At 38.6% G+C, this 16,503-nt stretch overlaps 1 protein-coding gene across 1 annotated transcript in view; it reads right to left on the bottom strand.

Moving 5' to 3' along the window:
• LOC110111340 overlaps positions 1 to 13,452 on the bottom strand; it is a 40,197-nt gene extending 26,745 nt beyond the window's left edge. Inside the window, exons 1-9 of the mRNA XM_028699252.1 lie at positions 13,260 to 13,452; positions 13,015 to 13,149; positions 10,532 to 10,598; positions 9,904 to 10,000; positions 6,113 to 6,283; positions 5,898 to 5,996; positions 4,043 to 4,274; positions 3,853 to 3,936; positions 3,444 to 3,484 (exon numbers count right to left, since the gene is read on the bottom strand). Of these exons, the coding sequence (XP_028555085.1) occupies positions 3,444 to 3,484; positions 3,853 to 3,936; positions 4,043 to 4,274; positions 5,898 to 5,996; positions 6,113 to 6,283; positions 9,904 to 10,000; positions 10,532 to 10,598; positions 13,015 to 13,149; positions 13,260 to 13,413 (1,080 nt within the window). The 5' untranslated portion in view covers positions 13,414 to 13,452. The remainder of the gene's footprint in view (positions 1 to 3,443; positions 3,485 to 3,852; positions 3,937 to 4,042; positions 4,275 to 5,897; positions 5,997 to 6,112; positions 6,284 to 9,903; positions 10,001 to 10,531; positions 10,599 to 13,014; positions 13,150 to 13,259) is intronic.
• Between the last annotated feature and the right edge of the window lie 3,051 nt (positions 13,453 to 16,503).

Below are 16,503 nucleotides of genomic sequence, written 5' to 3'. Positions count from 1 at the left end.
ATTTTTGTCACAACCTGATCCGGATAAATTCATATATCCTAATAAATTATCTATTCTTATTTAATTAGATTCATACAAAATTGACTTATTAATTATCTAATTAAAATTATATAAAAGATGTCATAAAATTTGCATAGTCTCTCTCTCTCTTTCTCTCTCTCAACAATACATTTTATCAAAAATAATAATTAAATTTTTTTCATAATCTCATTATTATTTTCAAGTTTAATTTTAAAAGATATGCTAAAAAATTTTAAAATAAATTTTCTAAATACAATTTCCATAACAAAACCTACCTTGAACTACTCACATAAAAATCTAACGTGCCCTAGCCTGCTCGCTTGCTCGCTTGATCCTTCTCCCTAGCTTCCACACTCTTTGTCTCCCTCAATGCCAGTAATGGAACCTTCCCTCTCCTTCTTCTTCCTCTTAGTTAGCTTCATCTTCACAGCCTCTTCTATTCGTATGGTTCAAATGGAGTGAGTGGATCGGAGATATTTCACACGAGGAGTCGTTGCTTTTCACTCCCATATGTGATTACTAATTCAAACCCACGATCTGATCCCATCTGAAACGTTCGTACCTGCGTTCAATCCGTTTGTCTGGTCCACTCGTCCTACTTCATTCGTGATTCCGCTCGCCTGCTTAGCGCAAGGTCTGGTTCAGTTGAATCGGATAAACCGGTTCTTATAAAAACTCTCACAATAATCACAATCGGAAAAGGACAAAGCATCAATCAGCCCTTTAAAAATGTACTCCCCACAAAAAACGACATCATCCTCTCCAATAACAACCACGAAGTCACCCACAAATAAGACTAGCAAAAATACTCTTTGTTTGGATTTGATCATGTTCGGCTCAATAATTAACACACGAGTATAACTATTTTTTATAAGCTCATACATTTAACAAGTCAAATATGAATAAAGCTTTGTTCGATTGTGTTCAACTCAATAATATATAGCCTGACACCGGACCGAAGGGGGCTCGACGAATCCACGTCGACGATCCGGTGGCGGTCGTCGGACACCACTCCAAGAACTCTTTGGAGCAAGATCCACCACCTAAGAATCACTCTTAGGATACAGGAAAACACATGAGAATAAACTCAAATCATATTCATCTCAACAATCTAATCTCTATTACAAGTAAAGGCTCCTATTTATAGACAAATGTAACCCATAATAAGCTACACTCAAAACAAGAGAGCGCTAATTCTATGTAGCCATATACGCTACCAAAAGAAATAAAACTAGACTGAAGTTTAATCGGATAAATCAGCTCAGCTCCGGCATCATACTACCGGGGTAGGAGGAACTTCAGGCTCATAGGAAAATATCTGGTTGGCCACCATAAGGAGGCGGATTTGGTTGGCTAAACCAGTTAGGATATTTTTTTTCTGTACAACTCAACTGCATAACGATGCGACATCGACGATGAGGAAATAAATCATAATCAAAGGAGGAGGAGTTAATGTTGGGCTCATTCATGGTGGTTCAATAGGAAACCTTATCACCAAATTCTTTAAAGCATACATCAACTAGTTCTTTGAAATCATCAATGATTTTTGGGCTCAACCATCCTCCATACTCATCTTGAAGCACCTGAGGAATGTCCAGATGGAGTGTCACTTGAGGCTCCAGGGAGGCATCTAACTCGCTTGCGTCATCATCATATATGGGTTGACGAAGATCAAGAACTCCACCAAATATGTCGTCATCATACAAGTCATATACGGGTTCATCAAAGAAAGGCAAAGACGGCGATTTCAGCAATGGATCTTCAATTTCTTCGAAGCTAAACTCGATCGAGGGTGGGGTTGACGAGATTTGATCATCTAAAATTCCCTCGTCATCGTCGTCGGTTTGTAAGGATCTTCGTTCAATACTTAACAATCTTAGTTTGAGTCGGACGATTTCTTGTAGGAGATCTTCGATTTCTACTTCTTGAAGTGGTTGTTGATCATTTCGATGAGGTGACATCTTTTCAAAGAAACAATCACCACTCGGACTCCTTCCAATCCACTATTTCGTGGTTCTTGCTAGCTGGCTGGCACGTAATGCAGCAAGAAAAGGCTAGTTGTTTTGGATGAAGGATCCGGCTGTTTGGAGACTTTCAGACCTCTGGAGGTCGTGAAAAACAGGACAACAATCGGACCAATTTAGGAGGCAGAAACCGCTGTTCTTGATGGCTTCTTATGGTTTCCCTTGAGGTTTCTTTCTTCCTGGATGAAGAACAATCTCCAGTAGGGATTGAAACGGGAAGCTTTACCTTGGACATGATACCAATTGAAGTGAAATACCAATTTTATTTTTGTTTCACCTTGGACGAACCTCCAACAAAACAAGAAGTACTCTCCTTGTTGATCTTTGCAATTGAAAGGCAATAAATGGCACCGTTCTGGAACAGGGGAAAGGCAAGAACGGTCTCCGGAAGAACAAGAACTGTTCTGTGGATGAAGAACTACAGCCACCACACTTCTTGAATGCTTGGCGATTGTTGGATCGCCTTGAGAGCTTCTCCGCCAGGTTCTTCTCTTCACCACCTGAGATATTCTCAGGATACAGAGCAAGAAGAGCCTATTGGCTCTGATACCAAATGACACTGGACCGGAGGGGGCTCGACGAATCCACGTCGACGATCCGGTGGCGGTCGTCAGACGCCATTCGAAGAACTCTTTGGAGCAAGATCCACCACCTAAGAATCACTCTTAAGATACAGGAAAACACATGAGACTAAACTCAAATCATATTCATCTCAACAATCTAATCTCTGTTACAAGCAAAGGCTCCTATTTATAGACAAATGTAACCCATAATAAGCTACACTCAAAACAAGATAGCGCTAATTCTATGTAGCCATATACGCTACCAAAAGAAATAAAACTAGACTGAAGTTTAATCGGATAAATCAGCTCAGCTCCGGCATCATAGCCTATGTGTGCTTATGTGTATATGTGTGCTTATACACATGAATAGATTGTATTTATTCATATTTGTATAGATAAATACACATATACATGACAACATGTATTTTCTACATTTTATATATGACTTTCAAATAGACTTTATGTCTGTGAATAGCCCATGTTCGACTCAATAGGTTAAAGATTGAACACAAATAAAAAATTTTAGTTTGTTTCCTTAACGAGGTAAGCCAAATAACAATTAAGCATGCTCAAATTTGGCTCATTAACTCACATAGCCAAATATAATTAATCAGCCCCACCTCCATCCTTTTTTTTATTTATTTATACATATTTGATAATGTCACAGAGACCACAGCCTAAGCCCAACAGAAACTCTGCATAAGTGAAATCTACAAAATACCTTCATATAGGCACTACAATTTGTGCTATATTTATAAGCTAAAACGAGAGATTCTGCAAAAAGATAATACTTGGTCTAAATTAGAAAGAACATGAGACTTGTTTCCGGACATACCTCAAACCTCCCACTATTTGCAAGAGATGACACTTTGATATCTGCAATAATACAATCATTTATAAGGAGAAATTGCAATACAAAAAAAAAAGGAGTAATTGCAATAAAATTTGAAAATTGAGAAACAAAACCTCCCTATCGAACTCTCTAATTTTTATGGACCAAAATCTTAAATTAATTTTTCATTCTAGGAGATCAAAGCTGAGATTTGTTGATAAAGGATCCTGACTTCATTAAAGAAGAGTGAAAATAGCTTATTATAGATAATTGAGAAAAGTCATATAATCATAAAATCACTTTAAGATTATGTTGTATTTTTCTCGCTTAAAGGATATCATTTCCCCCACATAGAACCAAAACGTCAAGTAAAATGCTAATTGACAAGTTGGTCATTAATGCCATGACATACATTGACTCGAGCAAAGTGAAAACGTGGCCTCCGTTATAATGAAGCCAATAACAAGAACCATAAATAGGTGATGGTTTTTCTGACCTGCACAGCACATCAATTTGATAACAAATAGATTATGATCTGATGTAGAAATCATTACACAATTGAATCAGCTACGATATTGTGATTCAGCGCATATAAGACAAACCTATGCAATTCCCAAATGCAGGACAATGGTGATCGAACCGATTGACATTTCTCTTACAAAAGTAGCAATACCTAACTCTAGATAAAAGTGGAGAACCCTGTAAAAGAATTACATAATTAAGAATATATTGAACCAGAACAGCAATATTGCTTGATGAATTTGCTAGAAAAGATGAGATGAAACAAAGACGAATATATACTTCACTATGTATGTAACACCCATTGTTCCAGAACTCAGGTAATTAATTTAAGTTAGAATGAATCTTCACTTAACTTTGATTTGGCTATCCATTATAAGTCCTATGATGCTTGATTAACCCTACATAAGCCAAGAATTTAAATTGGAAAAGATGAAATCATGAGTAGCCAAAGTGTCTTTGGAGCACTGCGTCGTTGGGAGAGGTGGCACCGCAACTTTGTTTTCTCTGTCTGGGAAGAGGATTTAGAGGAGCATTGTGATGCTTAACTCTCAGTTTTGAGGAATCTGGGAGGATTTGAAATAATTTGTTGAGCACAACACCATTAGGGTAGTAGGCGACAGCGACTTTGGATCTAAAATGATGTTTTTTTTCAATATAAAACATCTTAATCCATTTTAACCCTCCGCATACCAACCCCCTTGCCGGAGAAGGAAGAAAAGAAGGATAAAGAAGAAAGGGATTTTTGGAGGCCGTAGCTCGAGATTTGTCTGTCGGGCAAGTTAAGGATTTCCTAGAGCATGAGGTTAACTTCTAAACACTTGTCTTTGATTTCAATTCCAATAATTTTCTAAAATTATATGAATAAAAATATATTTTTCTCAAATTTTATGATATTTTCACCACCTAACTTTTAGTATATTATTGTGTGCTTTGTTCTAAACATTTTGTGATGAGGACATCAGAAATCTACGGCTACGATCGTGCCTTTTATTTTGATTTATTATTGTTCATTTTCTCTTTCTACCCTCACTTGAGGGCTTTGTCTTATGTATGACCTAGGGGCAATTGTGTCTTTGTTATTTCCCCTTCATGTATTTGGCTATTTAAAGCCACCCTCTTCCTTTGGAGAGGTTAATGATTGAATGATAATGAAAATTCCTACAATCTTGTGTTTGTGTGAGAGATTGAGAGCTTTGGAGAGAAATCCCTAGGAGAGGGTAAGCGAATCACCCACCAACCTTGGAAGAGTCCGGGTTCGTGGTTTTATTTCTCTATCTTCTTCTTCTCCTTCCCCTCTTCTCCTAACCGCCGGCCTAGACTTCCCCGAAATCCCTAAGCCGCCGGCCATATCCCCTTTACCCCGCTCACGGCCAAACCCCACACCCCCACCGAACCCATCCCCTCTTCACCGAACCAACTTCATCTTCCCACTACCAAAACCGGCGGCCATCCATCCTAGCCACCGGCCTCCTGTGAACTTCCCTTCCTTTGGTGTTCAAATATTTCCTAATCTAGATAGAATAAATTAGGAAGAGATTTTTGAATTCAAATCCAAGTGATTTGAATTTCAAAATCTTTCCTAAAATACAAAGTCTATTTTAGAAAAATTTTAAACCTCATCCTCAATTCAATATTTGATTGAAGGGGATTTAATTTCACTTCCCTAATTAAGCAAGCATTAAGCCCTTGCATTTAATCCCTATTTCCCCTCTAAAAGCTGCCGCCCCCCTCTAAGGAATTGAATTGGATTTGTTTCCTAAAACCCACCCTCTCTAATGGAAACGATTAAAATTCTTTCCCCCTTCACTTGACCAGAATCTCCAAGGCCCACTTCAAATTTCTGTTCCCAAAATTCAGCCCCCTTCAAGTTGGAAACAATTCCAAAAGCTGGCCACACTTGCCCGCCTCCCTCCCTAGTAATTTTACTAGGTTTACCTTCTCTAAATTCTTCATAAACTCCATGCGGTTTGAGTTTTCCTGCACTCCAAGTCTGCTGCCAGAACTTTCTGCACCTGCTCTTGATTTTTCCTCAACCTGAAGGTTCACAAAACTGCTGCCGAGGATTTGTTCTGCACCCGTGGCTATCCAAATTTGCTGTCTAGAGTTTTTCCAATTGCCAAAACTGCTGTCAAGGCTTTTATCAAGAGCACCTGCCTACTATCCACTGACTCCAGCAAGAGTTCCATGCCGTCCAGCCCCTTGGGAAGCCACTGTTGCTGCCTGAATATGTCGGGAAATCGCTGCCCCAGGTGTGGCTGCTTGCTGTCCACAGTTTGGGCTGGGGTTGTTGCTGCCCGAGCCATCCAGGAAGCCGCCAACTGCTGTCCAAGCTTGCGAGGAGATCAAAACTTAGCAAAGGGTGAACTCTTTCCTTATCTCTTACCTTCTTCGTTGATTCTCGCTTGCAGTTTTATTTGATTCATGCAAAGTCTTGTCAAGCTCCGCTACAAGCATAGTAGTTAGTAGGAATTGCTTGAGAGATCTTTAATAGCACTACTCTTATTGTTAGATTAGGGATTTCTTGTTGAAACCCATTTTGTTTGCAACGTCTAGATCAATTGATTATTATGTGGTTTTTACATTTTGCAAGTAACTTGGCCTAAGCTTGTGTTTACCGTTCTTTATTTTTATTTCTTTGTTTGAGTCATCACAAAGCTTTAATTAATTAGCTCTTACTCAATAAGCGTGTAAAATCCTTATCTAAATCAAATTTTCATATATGTCCTGCATCATCTGGTATCAGAGCATGATAGGCATAGGTGACATATGCTAGAAAACATCCTAGGAGTCTACCTAACCAACCATGTACTTGTTTGCAAGCATACCATTGTTTAATTAGCCTTAGTTCACTGTTTTTCCCGCTGTCCAGTAATTTCCTGCACCAATTAGTGGCATACCGGTGAGTCTAGAATTGTGTTCAAGTGCTGTCCACACTCTAAAAACCCTCTAAAACACTTAGACAACTTAGATCTTTGTTGTAGTTTGCTGTCTTGTTGATTTCAGCATCATTTAGAGGCATTAGGAGCATATTTCCTTAGTGTCTAGCTGCTGTCCACCACCTCGTTACCTTCCCTAGCGTTCCCCTAGCATTTAGCCATGGACCCAAAACATGTAGGAAGGACCTTAGACTTGTTGGTAGGCCAAATGAACAATATTAGCCAGCAACTCAAAGAGAATCAAGCCGACCTAGCTAAGTTTCGTAGGAACACCACTGAGAGATTTGACACACTTGAGTGAGCTAAAGAGAGAGCATCCGACTCCCTACACCCCATCTAGACCACCTTCTATGTACGGGGATTAAACCTACCAGGATGAGAGGCAACATCGTGCCAATCATTGAGCTCCTTACCATGGACATAACCCACGTCATGATCTAGATTTGGATGAGAGGCAGCATCGTGCCAATCATCGAGTTTGATATGATTTCTAATTGTCGTATTCAAAGTAGGACTTGTAATTTTAGATTTGAACCCTGCTTTGAAATCTTATTTCCACTTCGCGAAGTGGTATGATTTTTCTAATGGGATGTTCGATCTCAAAATTGGAGACTAAAAGTCGATTTTAAAATTCCTAAAGAAAACTAATATTTTTCAAAATTCGTTTTTAAAATTCCACCAACAATGCCAAGCATTTGGCAAAAGCCTCAGTTTACGACCTTTCCAATCAAACCAATAAGTATTTTAGCGGCAATCATATACGGCTCCGTTATCACATTGTCATGGTCGAACCAATATAATGTGACAAACGTCCATGTCAATGACGTCGCAAAGAAATTCGTAGACATAATGTTTTCCTATAGAGAAATTGATCATGCACATATCGGTGACAAGAATATTCATCCCTTTCTTGACCCAGCTGATCTTGTAAGGCTGAAGATTTTTAGTTGTTTTGAGTTGGAGGGCTTGTACTTAGGAGCGCGAGACAACATTTCAGTGCAGTCATTGTCAATGAGCAGTTCACAAACTTTTTCGTTAACTGTGCAACGTGTAGGAAAGATGGCATTTCGTTGGGATATTGTGGGTTGGTGCAGAGCTAACAGTAGCTTCTCCAAGATGCATATTATGGCTTCACCTTCATCAACTATAAGATCTTCGACAACATTGTCAGAATTTTCTAGCACATTTTCTGTATTATCTTTTGGTTCTCCTTCCACAATCTGAAATTATGGTCTTGTCGGACACTCATTAGACTTTTGCCCTGGTTGGAAACAATGGAAACATTTGAGAGTTGTGGGTCTGGCATACGGATTATCCTTAAGCGGCGGGCAAGGTTTTGGTGACGCCTTTAGATCATTTCCCAGACCCGCAGTGGAGCTAGGAGTTGGGATAGGCGTCGTGGGCTTGCTGGGAAATGCAAGATTTCGGGAGTCATTGATGTGGTTTGAAAATTGGCGTCAACTGGAACTACTCTTGGAGTGCCTGAGCATTTGCGCCTCAGCTTTAAGAGCAAAATTGATGGCCTACGAGAGAGTACAAACGGAGTTAAATTCCAGTTTATCTTGAATGGGATCTTTCAAACCTCCGATATAGCGGGCAACTAGTTGATTACCATATTCATTAAGGTTGTTACGAGAGCTCAATCTATAAAATTACTTTGTATAATCACTAATGGATCATTGCCCTTGGATACAACGATGATATCTCAGGTAGAGCAATTGCTCATAATCAGTTGGAAGAAAGTGCCCTCTCATCAACTGTTTCATCTTATACCATCTTCGAACAGCTCCCCTTCCTTCACGTCATCAGGTCTGTAGAAGCTGCACCACATACTTAACCTGTTTTTCGAGGGGAATTTCCATGTAATCAAAAAACGTTTCTACAACCCTTTCCCAGTCGAGATAATCCTCAATATGCAGGCGCCCTTCAAAAAACGGAATATCAATTTTAACACGGAACTCTCCTTGGTGGTTCGGCAGTTGATTCCGAGCCTGCCTCATGCCCATACGATCTTCGTACCCTCATTCCTCTGGTTCGACGAACTCGGTCGTCGATTGCTGCCACCCTTCTTCTTCATCGGAATCGGAATATGCGGGATTCACAGCAGCGATTCCCCAGGGTGCTTGTTCGAGACCAACAGGTCCCCGTCGGACAAGAGATGAGTCTTCCTGTACTACCCGCCTCGCACCCTAGAATGCGACATTGTTTTGCTTAAGTATTTGAATATCCCACCGTGTCTCAATAGCAAATTGCTTGAAATCCGCAGAAAGTTCGGTCAGTTCTCGGGTGATGTTTGTTAGGGTATTCCACAAAGCATTTGAGCTTCAATCTTCGTTAGGAGCTGCTCATCGGCTGCTCTCGGCCATCCTAGAGCTCGTCGACTAAGGCTTTGATATTAGCTGGTGTGGAACTTGGCTGGAGGAAGCACGCTCGATCGCTGCAACTGAAGACCTGCACAAAAACTGAAGACAAGGCAATGGAATAGGGAAAGTATTGCATATTCTATTGTCTATCTTTTCTCTTCCTCTTACAGCCTATAAGTACAAGACTTGAGGTATAAAAGAAAATATTGTTAATGATAGCTAACAGAAAGTAGTTGCTAGGTATTACTACTTTTGCAAATACTGAAAAAGGGAACAAAAGAATGTGTAAGTGGTCCTGTTGGATAACCGAATGTGTCTGTAGAACCGGCACAGGCTCTAAGCTTAAGCTGCACCACATCATAAATTGCCATGCATAGCATATCCACTAGATTTATGATTTTATAGATGAAGTATCTTGATCATGTAATATACAAACTAGGTAATCATTTAAAGGTGAATCTATAAATAACAAACTATGATTTGACTTTTCACAAAAATATATCAAGGACTATAAAGATCTGATTCTACTACTTTGAAACAATCCTCAAAACAACTTGTCGCCATTAACTCTGCTGTAGGTAAATTTCATTCAGAATATAAATTACATATATGATTCATGAATTTCAATGTTCACTCTCAAACCTTGTTTGAGAGATCAACATCGGAATTATCAGTTTGTTCAGGTGCTCCGGTGCATGTTGATTTAACTGGTACAATTCCGGGATCACCATAAAAAATTCTGCAAACAGTGATAGCATGTTAGAGGGTGGCAGAGAATTTGGTCCTGGCTATCATGTAGTAATCATTATCTGTAAAACAAGCCGTGGAATCCTACTCAATGCTTTAGAGGAACATTTTAAGTCATGATATCATGTACAAATATCACCAAGATAAGCAAACTGATGAGCTCATCTACAATAAATTGAAATAGCATATATATCATAAAAATCTGTCAAATATGCATTTTAATAGGAACTCAAGCTGCTTCAACCGAAAAAATTACTACAACTTAGACACAGAGCATCATCGTTATATCCCAACTATTTAGATTCAATTTAAACAGAACAATATTGGCGAAAATGAATTGAAGTTAAAGCCACAAGCTGGAGATGACAATCATAAATGCATGCACTTCCTCGGGCAGATGGATAATTTCTTCCAAAACTAAGTGACGACTGATAAATAAGCAATTATTCCATCGATTTTTATATGCCATTAGTAGATCATGTCAAACAGATGTGATAGTGAGAAAATATAAGATGGAACTCACCTGTAAAGACCAATAAAGAGCAGAATAAATTCCATGTTCAGAATCGCATCCAGTAAGTTTGGAATTGCTGCATGTCATGGTACCATGATATTTTGCTTCAGTCAGTTCAGTACATTAAAAATATACCACCAAGTTCAGCATCAAGTAAAAGAATATGCCTCTACCAAAATCTAAGAATTATAAATTGAAATAAAAGTTAAATAGTCCATATCTATGGAGCATGTACATTTATAAATGAACGTTTAGCTTAAAGGACAGCCCATTTGGGTTGTCTCAATTTTTTTACTTTATCATTAAAAACTAAACACTTCTTAGACACCCCTTTGATAGCATCCACATGTGTTTAACACAAATCAGACATAATCCAAGTTACTCCAAGTCAAATATATCTTAAATGAATTTAATTTTATAGACACTAACATTTCCTCTAAATAGCTCATTTGGCGTTTCCCAAATTTTGAACTTGATTAACAGTCACACTCTTCCTCTATCATTTTTCCTCAATATAGTTGTCTCTTGCAGTGTTCCTAAGATTTATGCCAAACAATAAGAAAAAAAATTTCTCGTATATTATAGAGTATGTATGTGTCTACGAGCATTAAATAATGTTAGTAAATATTGAGTAGGTTTCAATCCTATGGATAAGAACATAATCTTTTACCTCTACTTTGGATTTTAATTGTGAACGCATCAAAGCAAAAAACAAAACCATTGATTTTGGTATGTAACATTTAAAACAAGTAGGGATAAAAATGTACGGGTAAAAAATGCAAAATAAACTTGTTTTTAACCGAATTTTCCAATGTTCAAAATCATTAGACTGAATCTTATTTTGTAGTGAATTACAAAATAAATGAATGATGCTTAATTAATAAAATTAAAACCTTTTTTTAATGCATTTTCCAATGTTCAAAATCATTAGACTGAATAAAATTAAGGTTTTGTCTAAGATAGCTTTCTTACTGCTTTCTAAAGCAACTTCTTAGTATAAAATTTTTGTGAACTCAAAATTTTTGTACTAGAAAATTCATTTACAAAGCAATAAGAAAGCTGTCCCAAACGAAGCCTAAGTAGTAAATGCATATAAAATTTATTTGAAGTGAGTAATTATAATGTTCAATATTATGAATGTTGTGGCAAAATATCTGGGCCTTTCATCAGTAAAACATTGAATTCCTTTAATTAAAAATCAAATGGCATTAAAATGTACTAAACTGTATTTCCTAACTATATATAAGGATGCATTTCAAGATGAACGACCTTGATTAAACTTTGGGATCTTTGAATAATATATGTATATACATATATATTGATAAAGAAAGAGAGTTAAAATTTTTCATTTACAATCCATAGGAAAAAAGCCTCTATATACATTGTGCATCTTGTATATCTTACGAGCGCTATTTGGTAAGGACTGTGGAAGTTATTGCCAATGTCTTGGGTTTGATCCTCGCCTACTACACAAGCATATGGATGCACATACATGACCAAAAACTTTATTGTTCATGATCTTCTTAGATAGTATCAGAGATTCATAGCTCTATATTGATAAATGAAACAAAATGATTGGCAAAGATGGCCATAGAATGTGGATTAACGAGTTGTTTGATAGCCGGTTTTAAGCAAGAATTATCCTAGATTTATCGTAAATCCTACCAAACGGTTTGACATGGCGTTGTAAATTCAAATAAATCTCAAATCCTGGATTTACCAATTTTGGGCGTAAATTTGGAATTTAGTAAATCTCGACGTTTGACAAATTTGATGTGATTTACTGCGACGTGAAAACTCTCCCACATCATCCTTGTCATCGAGCAGGTGAGGATCCCTTTAACTACAACGATTGGTTCGCAACTCTCTATACCTACACCATCATCTTCGATTCCTCTTCCTCGCTTAACTTCGTGAGTTTGTTTGTCTGGCAATGCAAATCTTGCAGGTTTTTTCCATTTCTTCACATTTTTTTCGCTTGTTCCTTCGTCGGGACTGTGTTGAACATAGCAATGTCAGCTGATGAATGTGTAATTTTCGAGTGATTTTGGCAATAATTTGGTGGTTTAATATATGAGTTAAGAAAAGGAGTTTCATTCTTCATAGATCTACTTTTTCTTACATGTGAAATTAATGATTTCCGTGTTTTTCTCTGTTATCTTTATATAGTAGTGAAATATCAATGGCAATTGTGAGAGTATGCTCTCAAGAATGCATAAAATAATAGGAAAAAAATAAGGTTTGTAATTTGTTTGTGAGCATTTAACATGATTTACCATATGACATGCCAAATAGTTTTCAGGATTTGCTAAATCTGGATTTACAGGATTTACTAATTCCTACTTGAGATAAATCCTGCTTGTTGCCAAACAGCCCTAACAACGAAGCATAGAAAAAAAACAGAGCAGGAACTTCATTAATTTGCCAAACCAACAAAAAAGAACAAAATGCAATTTGAAAAAGAAAAGAGAAATTATAAGGAAAGATCTTACCTTCACGGATAACTGTGATGTAAACTCCCCAAACGAACAAAATATGGATAATAACCATGGCTGGAGCTGAAGCCGTCATATCTAATAGCCGCCTCAACCACCCAGCCAAGGCGTACGTTGACACCATAACCAAAGCTGCAAAAAGACTGATTTTGATTCCCCCCACAACTAATTTCAAAATCAGTTTACTTGTTGAAAGAAGATATATCTAACATGGAAAAAGCGAAAGGGAATAGGCAGGGAACCTGCGACTGGGAGCATAGCAAGGAGGGAGAGGAAGGGGAATAGGCAGGGAACCATAGCAAGCGCTAAGTGCGAGAGAAGCACAACGATCAAAGAAACGAGCTTGGATCGCAGCACCCGCCACTGCGGTTTCACCGACCAAAGCGAGAGCACCATCGTTATTTCAGAAAATAAAAATAAAAAAAAAAAAACGGCGCTTACCGCATCAGCAGAAAAAAATTCGATCTCCCTTTTATGTATGGCTATTTTTTTGGCTGATTACTCCATCACATCTTCTAAGTCTACTCTTTAACCAAGTCAAGGAATTCCTCGATCTCAATGGCAACATTTTCTACCTGCTGCCACTTTAAGGCATTATTAATCCCTCCGTGGAATCTAGAGGAATCATATACCGGCATTTGTTTCATATTTGTTTTGTCCCACTAAAAAGGTCAGGTCGAACCTCATTTACCAACCAATCTAAACCTCGGTGGATCAATAAGAACATAAATAAGTCATTTATTTTTGTTGCGTCCTGGAGTATTCGCGGCGGTAGAGAAATATAATTTAATGTCTTAGTATTGTACGAAGATCCAGCACACAATTAGATAAGTGAGAGGGTGTAGCATTCATAAGAGACACCAGAGTTTTTTACGTGGAAAACCCCTGAAAGGGGGAAAAACCACGGGGCCAGGCCCAGTTTGAATGAATCCACTAGTATTTGTAGTCGATTACAAATGAGGCCCTTCCTTGGGAGAAGGCCTTGGATTGATGTAGCAAATATACATCATATAGATTGCATTACATGGTAGGAGTGACATATACATGTTCGTTTGGTCGGAAGGACCGTAGTCGGCAGGAGACCGTAGTCGGCCGGAGACCGTAGTCGGCAGGAGACCGTAGTCGGCCGGAGACCGTAGTCGGCAGGAGACCGTAGTCGGCCGGAGACCGTAGTCGGCCGGAGACCGTAGTCGGCCGGGATGGTGGTGCGGAGAAACTGCGGCGGTGGTCCGGCGAGGCTCCGGCGGTGGTCCGGCGAGGCTCCTGCGGTGGTCGGGTGAGGTTCCGGCGGTGGTCGAGGAGGAGCTTCTTCCTTCTCATCTTCCTTCTCTTCTCCTCTTCTCTTCTTGCTTGGATCATCTTGTGAATGAGGGCACTATTTATAGATTTTCTGGAGTGACATGGCCCGTAAATAGGCGTGAGATCAGGGGCGAATAGGGAGTGGTTGAATGGACGGCCGATATTGAATCCTACGACCATGCACCGTTCGTTGGCCATTTGGAGTCCTTAATGATGTTGGAATTCAGCAATCTTGGGCTCGTTGGATTTGTCTCGTCGAGCCGTTCAATTCGAGTATAAGATCGTAAAAATCGGAGACCGTTTGGTAACTCCAATTGCTGTTTAAACCTTCCGACAACACTTTGAGCCCTTGATTCGGACTCATTTTGGGCTCGGATTGGGTTGATCTTGGTGTCGTTGGGTTCGTATTTCCGAGACGTTCAGTTTGACTGTAAGCTTGCTGAAATCGGAGTTCAGGTGCTCCCGAATTTAATTTTTGAGGTCTCCAACTAACTTTTGCCTCGAGATTCGTGCCCGATCAAGCTAATTTTGTGATGACGTATCAATTTTACTAATCTAAATCTGCAACTCCCAACTACAAAATCATTTGAGTGCTCTATTTAGTGCCTCTATCTTGAAATTATCTTAGTATAACCCTTATGTCATCACGAATCAAAAGCCAATAACACTTATAAAATCGTGGAAAACATCAATATTAACTTAGGGGTGGAAGAAATGTATTATTTCTTTTACTGGCAGGTTCCAATTGGTTAGAACTATAATTTGGAACTATCTTTACTATTGATTTATATATATAATCATTTCTAAGAGTCTTGAAAGAAAAATGTAGGATCTTCTTGAGGAAGAAGAAGTTCCTCTTGAGCTTCTTGAGAGAGAGAGAGGGAGAGAGAGAAAAGGGAAGAGGGAGAGAGCTAAAAACATAAAAATCTTATTGCTTTTCTTATATTTCCATATTACAAACTATAGCATGTATATATAAACACTAATGGTAGCACAAAAAGCGACACAATAACCTAAACTAAAGAAAATACAACTATAAATCTAGACCAATCACAACAAACTCCACATTGGTTCAGATTTACAAAACATTTGAGTGACTCAATGTCTCCCAAATCTGCCGCCTCAGCTAAGTTGGCATCATCTTTAGGACTAGCTCCTTGCCGCTTCAACAAATATGGGTTTTTTTTTTTTGAAATGCCCTTCTTTATGGCAATAGAACATTTCTTATCGAACTTATGTCTTTCTCTTGCCATCAGAATGTTGCCAACACTTTCTTCTTTATCCTCATTCCTACGCTAAAGTTGTTTGGACATCAAAATCGAATTTACCTCGGTCATAGTCAACATTTGCTTACCATATAGTAATGTATCCATTATATTCTCATATGATTTTGGCAAAGAGCTTAGGAGAATAATGTCTTGATCTTCCTTCTCAAATTTTACATCTACATTCTTATGATCAAGAATAATTTTATTAAATTCATTAATGTACTTTTTAGGTCTTTACTTGCAATGTGTATATAGAGCTTTCTTTAGATACAACTGATTGGCCTATGATCTCTTCAAGTACAATGATTCCAATTTCTCCCAGACTTCTATCCCTCTTCAGCTACTTCTCTCAGTACTTCATCATCAAGCAATAAAAGAATCTCACTATGAACCTTCAATTGGGTTTGCCTGACCCTTGCCCTGTTAGTTACAGCAGCCATATTTTTCCTTGAGATCACCTCAGATGTTCCTTCATGAACAAGGAGATACTTAATTTTAATTCTCCATAATTCAAAATCATTTTCACCAAGAAATTTGTTGATTTTGAATTTATGTATCGACATGATCAAGAATATTAGCTACCAAAGCTCCACCTCAAAAAGATCTACAATCTTTAATCAAGAACTACATAATGATTTTGATCGCAAGAGCAACACCAACAAATACCCACGGAAGAAGCCTCTCACACACCGAAGCGTTCACCTCTGCCTTTTGTGACACCTAACATTCAACCAAGGCACACTCACCATCCTGCCTATTTAATTCTGCCACACCAAGCTAGCCCGCGCACATCTCCTATCTTGAGCCTGCATGCATGCTCTCTGATCCTGCGCTAACTAGGCCTTTAGCCTGACTCTGCCATTAGGCCTTTGCTTGCATGCTTGCGTACCATGCACGCCTTCTGTGAACAGCCCCCTAC

The sequence above is a fragment of the Dendrobium catenatum genome, unplaced genomic scaffold, assembly GCF_001605985.2.
Source record: "Dendrobium catenatum unplaced genomic scaffold, ASM160598v2 fragScaff_scaffold_133, whole genome shotgun sequence".
NCBI classification, from domain to species: domain Eukaryota; kingdom Viridiplantae; phylum Streptophyta; class Magnoliopsida; order Asparagales; family Orchidaceae; genus Dendrobium; species Dendrobium catenatum.
This window is presented reverse-complemented; position numbering and strand designations above follow the sequence as displayed.